Source organism: Knufia obscura (assembly GCF_036327395.1).
Source record: "Knufia obscura strain CCFEE 5817 isolate CBS 148926 chromosome Unknown scaffold_44, whole genome shotgun sequence".
NCBI lineage: Eukaryota > Fungi > Ascomycota > Eurotiomycetes > Chaetothyriales > Trichomeriaceae > Knufia > Knufia obscura.
The window spans coordinates 1-7,254 of NW_027042730.1; the positions used below are offsets into that span (position 1 = coordinate 1).

The 7,254-nt window shown below is 54.0% G+C and overlaps 2 protein-coding genes across 2 annotated transcripts; both read left to right on the forward strand.

The window, feature by feature from the left end:
- Window positions 1-1,785: 1,785 nt before the first annotated feature.
- PMZ80_011302 (uncharacterized protein) lies at window positions 1,786-3,942 on the forward strand (the record flags this gene model as incomplete). Its single annotated transcript, XM_064879681.1, has 1 exon — window positions 1,786-3,942. One exon carries the CDS (start codon window positions 1,786-1,788, stop codon window positions 3,940-3,942), a length of 2,157 nt encoding a protein of 718 aa, XP_064724548.1.
- A 1,490-nt stretch (window positions 3,943-5,432) lies between these two features.
- Window positions 5,433-6,983, forward strand: PMZ80_011303 (uncharacterized protein; the record flags this gene model as incomplete). Its single annotated transcript, XM_064879682.1, has 1 exon — window positions 5,433-6,983. The coding sequence occupies one exon, from the start codon at window positions 5,433-5,435 to the stop codon at window positions 6,981-6,983; it is 1,551 nt and encodes a 516-aa protein (XP_064724549.1).
- Between the last annotated feature and the right edge of the window lie 271 nt (window positions 6,984-7,254).

Genomic DNA, 7,254 nt, shown 5'->3' on the forward strand with positions numbered 1-7,254 from the left:
AGGATCGATTGAGCGAGATTGAGGTGAACTCGCAGCGCACGCTCTGTCCGAGGCTAGATTTGAAACACATCTCATTGTATTTCACCACGTCCAAATATCTTCTTCCCCCTCATTTAGCATCCCTTAAGTACGACACAGATCACCGAGGTTATGGACCCCATCGAGAGTCCGCTTGGGTTTCTGTTGTGACGCTGTTGTCTTGTAGACAGCTAATGCTCGTGTGTACGTCCACCGCGCTTGGAGCATCCTGCCTTGATCAGTATAGAGAAGACTGATGTTATAGACCGTATCGAGAGTCGAGGTGTGCTCCGGTGCTAGTGCTGCACATCACGACGCTCAGATAGATCGCGTGCTTCAATTGGAACAGAGTGGCTGCAGTGTTGTGCTTTTGTACCACAACCAATAGTTTTGTCGGCGGTACGTTTCAATATTGTAAAGGATCCAGCGACAGCAAAGACTACTCAACCTGGCATCCTGATCCATGTTGATCACGTGACTCAAAGCCTTCGGCACAGCCTCGTCCACTAATCTTTAGCCTGAAATGCGCGCCAGAGGTCAGGGCTTCGCAATGCCTTAGCAACCAGCGTTTGCATTCCAACCATCACTGTAAGGCCAAAAACGTGGTCGCTGACTCCCTGATCAGCTAGCTCTGTCATCGCGCCGCGCGTCTGTGTTCACCGACTTGGAGATCTGCTTCTCCGTTCTCGACGATGCTGTGTCCTGTGCTCACCCTCGTCAGCTAATATGCACTACCACTAGCGGTACTGCAGACGCGGCTGGTTGGGTCCCATGCCTGCGCTGACGGAAGCTGACGACAGATGTGATCGTCGTTGCCTCAGCTTGCCCACCACAAGCCCCATGATCGGTACGATGGCCACTACCAGGCCGACGATGGCGAGGACCGTATCTAGCGATAACGACATGGCGCAAGCAGCACCACTGCCTGTCTTCTTCTCTTGTGTGCGCGCGTTCGACCTGTCTGCTTGACCGATGAAGGGACAGAATGTGAAAAGATGAACAGCCATATCTACAAAAATGGACGGGACGAAGTGGAAGGGGCTTGGAGGCGTGGGTTACACAGCATGGTTGGTCCGGCGGTTGCCATCATAATGTCTCGGTCTGAGATATGATGTTTGGTGCACGGTTGCACCGTATGCGGGCAAGGGGTCATGCAAGGAGTCCTGCACACTCCCTTGTGCGCGTCCATACCAAGGACGTTTCCGACCGACCGACGTCCAAGTGACACACGGTTGCGACAGGCTTTGACAGTGGACGTGAGCAGAATGAGAGATGCTGACAGCCGGTGGTACAACCTGATGGTGCGCCGAGAAGGAAGAAGACTCTGCTCCCCTTATCAGCGCCGAGGAACTCATGAAAAGTTGTGGAGCGATGCGAAGAAGAAAGATCGTGCGTTCCTTTTAGCCATCGCAGTGAGGTCGAGACTGATGTTCAAGGTGAGGTGAATTAACATGGACGTAGCCGGTCTGTCTTGCATCTGCTGCTGGCTAACGATGCTCGTGCTTGTATCGTCTTGGAGCTCAAGCAAGCTGAACCGGCACCCGGAAAAAGCCACAAGCATCAACGAATGACTGCTTACAGATGAAACCATCCCTTCGCCTGACTGCCTCTTCACATGTGACGTATCCAAGGTCAGCAGCGAAGACCTCTGTAGATCTGAGTCTGTGCATTTCTATCTTGCTGGAGCTATCCTCTCGAGACCACCACGAATTCCATTCCTTTGTCCCCTCTACTGTTGATGTTTCTTCTGCTTCCTTCGATACCGCTATGGCCTTGCCTTTTTCCACCATCTGTTTGCTTTGGGAGCAGCTCTCATCCCCGGACGGAGTCAGCGAGGCAGACCAAATCATGCAACAGTGGTTTGAGCAGCACGTCAGCAGCCTTAAACAGGAAGACCATGCTTTGGCGTTGTTGTCGTGCTTGCTGCCATGCAAGCGATACGATCGCATTTATGGACTCGGGGAGAAGCAGATCACGGCCATCGTGGTCCGAGCTTGGGGCATTGGTTCGAGCCGGCGAAAGGCGCTAGAAAAGCAACAAGATAACGGGAACATTGATTGTGCTTCAGCCATTCTGAACGCGCTGGTCGAATCGGGCGACCTGCGCGGGTACAAGACACCGCTGACGGTGCAAGAAGTGGAAGCGACCTTAGACCGTGTTGCGGCAACCTGCGACTTCTCCAGTGCAGACCTTCGCGAACGGCACGGCACCAGCTCCCGCACCACGGCGTCCGACCTGCTGGTCGACGTGTTTCGCAGTATGTCGGCACAGGAAGTCCCGTGGGCGATTCGTTTGCTGCTCAAGGACCTGAGACCAGCCGTCGTCCCGGAGACGTTGGTCTTGCAGCTGGTGCATGACAGCCTGCCGCATGTGCTCCACGTGCTCAACTCAATGTCTAGTGCTCTGGCGTTCATCCATGATGAAGAAGAGCGACGGGGAAAGAAGCTCAGCTGCCAGGAGTTGCAGACCACGCTTCAACCACAAGCTGGGACGTTGGTCGGGTTACCCGGTTTCGAGAAAGCACGCGGCATTGTTCATGGTCACCGACTGATGCGCGACCGAGAGGTCAGTGTGGAGCGCAAGTACGATGGCGAATATTGTCAGGTGCACGTCTGGAAACAGGGCGGTAAGAAAAAGCCAGAGGTCAAGCTATTCTCGAAAAGTGGCCGCGACTCTACTCACGATCGCAGCACGATCGTGCCGACGGTACGACAATGCTTGGGATTGGACACGGCACGATGCACACTGCAAATACACTGTATTCTGGTCGCCGAGCTAGTCGTGTGGAACGACAATGCTGACGACATCATGCCATTCTACAAAATTCGCCGGTATGTTACTCGCGAAGGTCGTCGTCTGGGATGTGCCGAAGACTCACCTCCGGACCCTGGCGAACATCTCATGGTCGTCTTTCACGATATTCTGCTCTGGGACGAGCGCAAGTGTATCGATGAGATCTACAGCCAGCGACGACGTTACCTCCACGAGCTTGTGCAACCTATCGTCGGACGGGCAGCGATCGGCGAGCAGATCGTGATGAACTTTTCTGCCTCCGACAGTGAACGCCGCCTCGCTCGTCAAATGGCTTTCGCTTTGGCGCAGAACTGGGAGGGACTGGTATTGAAGGCCTGTCAAGGTCCTTATGTGGGCGTCGGTGGTGCGATGGCGCGGCACGTGAAGCTGAAAAAGGACTACATTCCTGGTTTGGGAGACTCGGCCGACTTCGCCGTCGTTGGAGGTCAATGTGACCCTTTGACCGCAGCAAGTCTTGGTCTCAAGCGAGGATCATGGACGACCTTCTTCCTCGCTTGCCGACAAGTAGAAGCTGGAGGTCGACAAGTAGAGGCTGGAGATCACGACCAAGGGATGACCACGTGCTTTCATATCGTGGGACAGGTATCGCCACCGTCGATCTCTGTCGCCGATGTTCGATTCTTGAATGCGCACGGTCGGCTGTCGCAGATGTCGTTCTCTATCCAGAACGAGGGATTGCGCATCGTCACCGAGCTAAAAGGCAAGGCCCTACCCACGCATCTGTTCTCGCAGGCTGCCGTGGCGGAAGTCATCGGAGCTGGGTTCGATCGTCCGGCTGATGCACGATACAGCACCCTTCGGTTCCCTCGCGTCGTCAAGATCCATCACGATCGTGGCCTTCAAGAGGTCGTTGACTTTGTCGAATACCAAGCGATGGCGCAAACGAGCCGTGAGGCGCTGCAGGACGACCCTGAAGGGACTGATCAACATTCATGGTTAGCCAGATTGGGTTATGACCGTTCTGACTGTGAGAGTGAAGCAGCCACTCCGTCCCGAGCCAGCGAAGTGCAAGACTCAGCGTCCCCGTTTGACGACAGCCAGAGCGTCCAGAACGACTCCGCGACAGGCACGAAGCGACAGGCACGAAGCGACGAGCTAGCGGTTCATTGACTTCAACCAACACTCTCAAGAGACTGAGACGGGCGAGTACTGGGGCAGAGGTCTTGGACAACACAGGTCCAGAGAGGAGCGCCGAGCACCGCCCGATGGAGATCCCCGATAGTCAGACAGACGGTGAGAGCTCGTGGCTCGAAGCAGTACCACATGCTCAACAGGAGGACACCCAAAGTGCCACATCTCCTAGCGAGGGGGAGAGTCAGCTCTCGTTTCGTCTTGGTACTGTTCTCTTATGGGGTGTCCAGAAAGAATCACTATCGGCGGAAAGTCGTGCTGCTGTCTCACAACTCATCATCTCGCACCAGCTGGACGTCACCCATGACGAAGATCGATTCTGGTCGAGCGTCCTAGCACGATCGGACCAGACACAGACCGAGGGCGGAGCATACCAGCAACTCCATCTCGTTCTCGTCGGGCCCCAGGCAGAGGGTGTCCCCATCACCATGGCCAGCTTCATGCTTTCCGCGTTGAGGCAACACTGTCGTGTACTCGACAGGTTTCTATCATGCAGGATCAACTTCGTAGCATGGGACGCCGTGGTAAGCGTGTGTCCTCCAAATGCCGAGCTCAATGACTCACCAGCGATGGAAGCGTCGAACTACGTAACCATCGACCATGGGAGGTGTTCAACTACCATTCAAGCAAGCTACTAGTAATGACTGAAACGCGACGTAGCATTGGAACGGGAGGATGAACAAATGGCACATCGTGGGTCAGGACCCAGCTGGTGAAGACTTGGCAAACAGGGACTGGTTAAAGAGGCTGCTGTTCTGTTCGACAGTGACACGATGACAGAATCTGTCCTTGCGTCAGGTCTGATGACTGAACCAGTGTAACCGCGTTAGACGTAGTATTGGTCAAGCGAGGATGGAAATGGCACTGAGAACGCTTCGTGGCGTATTTTAGCATGGGCGAAGTAAGTAAGCGATAAACGGAGAAGCCCTCATCTACGGAGCACATGCACAGGCGACTATCTCGTGTAGAGATCGCATTTTCGACTCTCTGTGACTAAGAGATTACAAATGTTTGAGTGATGTGCAAAATTGTGAACTCCTGGCTCAGACATTTTGGTTTGATGATACTCTGTCATGATCAGAAAGTTTCAAGTAGAGTTTGACCTGCACAGAGTCCCAGGTTCCCCTCTCAATGACAATTGATGTGGCTGGGAAGGTACGACAAGCCACCGAATCTCCTTCCGTATCCAGTCACTTGTGACCGAGAATCAGCTCCGATTTAGTGAGGGGTGCCTTTCGCACTAACACTGGACCTGAAAAGCAGTCACTGCCGACACTCCTCGTACAACAAGAGCTTGTCGTACCCTGACCGATGAATCTCAAGCAAGCTTGTGGACCGGTGTCCTAAACAGACCACTTGCGTATGCGCAGCTGCATCGGCAGCTTCAGGAGCATCGCTCTTTTCTTTCTGTTTTCTTTTGTATCCTTCTGCCTCTTTATTTTGGAATTCGAATGAAACCAACAGCCAAAATGACCTCAGCAACAGGAAATCAACTACAGGTCGCGGTCGAAGTTGATGACCCTCCACACTCCAATTTGGACACGTCAAGGTCAAGACAACAGCAAAATTCGTGGGGCAGCAAATGGCAGAAATCCAAAGCACGCATCCTCGCCCGATGCCGACGGATACATGAACGAGTTCCTTACCTCCGGAAACTACAGCTTCCCGCCGTCTTCATCATACTGCTGTTGATCGTCGTCAATCTCGTGGTGTGGGCGATCTGCGGACTAGTCCTGGCGAGTAAATACACGTACCTGCTATCTACAGCTGCACTTGCATACAGTCTCGGTCTGCGACATGCCCTAGATGCGGACCACATCTCAGCCATTGACCTCATGACCAGACGGCTCATCGCTACCGGTCAACGGCCTGTGACTGTGGGCACATTCTTCAGCCTCGGACACAGCACCATCGTGATACTGACGAGTATTGTCGTTGCTGCCACGGCGGCCGGCGTGAGCAGTCGCTTCGACAGTTTCAGCAACGTTGGTGGCATCATCGGCACTTCTGTATCTGCGGCGTTCCTCATCGCCTTGGGCTTGATGAACGGGTATATCCTGCACAAGCTCATCGTGCGGCTACGGAAAGTCGTTCGCTTACAGCCCGAGGAAGAAGCCACGGAGGCTTGGAAAATTGAGGGCGGAGGTGTATTATTTAGGATGCTGAAGAAGATGTTCACGCTGATCGACCGACCGTGGAAGATGTACCCGCTTGGCGTGCTGTTTGGACTGGGGTTTGACACGAGCTCTGAGATTGCTTTACTGGGAATCAGCAGTATCCATGGGGCGAAGGGGACAAGTATGTGGCTCATTTTGATTTTTCCGGTGCTCTTCACGGTGGGGATGTGTTTGCTTGATACGATCGATGGAGCCTTGATGTCGAGTCTGTATCTGGCGCCCATGAGTGCGGCTGATATTAAGAAGGGAGATCAGCAGTGCGGCGTGACGGCGGTGGAGGCAAAGGCGGAGGATGAGGAGAACTGTCGATCGGAACGGCAGGATCCAGTAACACCGAGGGTGAGGTCGCCGTTGACGTTTTTGTATTACTCGATCGTGCTCACGGCGCTAACGGTGGTGGTTGCGCTGATCATTGGTGTGATACAGCTGTTGTCGCTGCTATTGAATGTGGCAGTTCCAGATGAGACCGCTGAGAATAGTAAGTTCTGGCATGGTGTGGAGATGGCAGGGGAGTACTACGATATTATTGGTGGTGCCATCTGTGGCAGTTTCGTGGTTGTGGGACTCGTCAGTGTGTTCTTTTATCGACCATGGCGTCGCTGGGTTGACCGAGAACGAGCACGACTCCGCACAAGCCATGAAGAGCAGAATCGCGGCGAGGCCGTGTTGCTGCGAGTAGTCTCGAGAGGTGAAACTCAGTCGTTTCCTGGTCAGGCAGAACCTGGTACCCGTGCTGTCCAAGACGTCGGTGGTGGGGGGCACGTCGAACAGGGCAAGCAGCCTGCGAAAGGTCGTGTAGATGTAGCAGATGTCGATCAAATAGGGGTTAGCAGCCGTAGCTAGACGTGTCTGCAATAATCTAGCGACCATGATCTCTCAGGATTCTCCTGGCCCGCGTCTGACTCATGTCGGGCGTTCAATGGTCAAATCTTCCACCACGCGCTGTCCTGCCGTGAAGAATTTTCGAGCAAACCAGCAACAGGAATCTGCCACCCCTGGAACGATCATTGATGGAAACAAGCTAGGAAGCTGTATAATATGTGGATCTTGAAGGGACGCTGCAGAGCGCTGAGCGGCTGATCTACCAACGTCACATGACATTGACGGAGCTCTT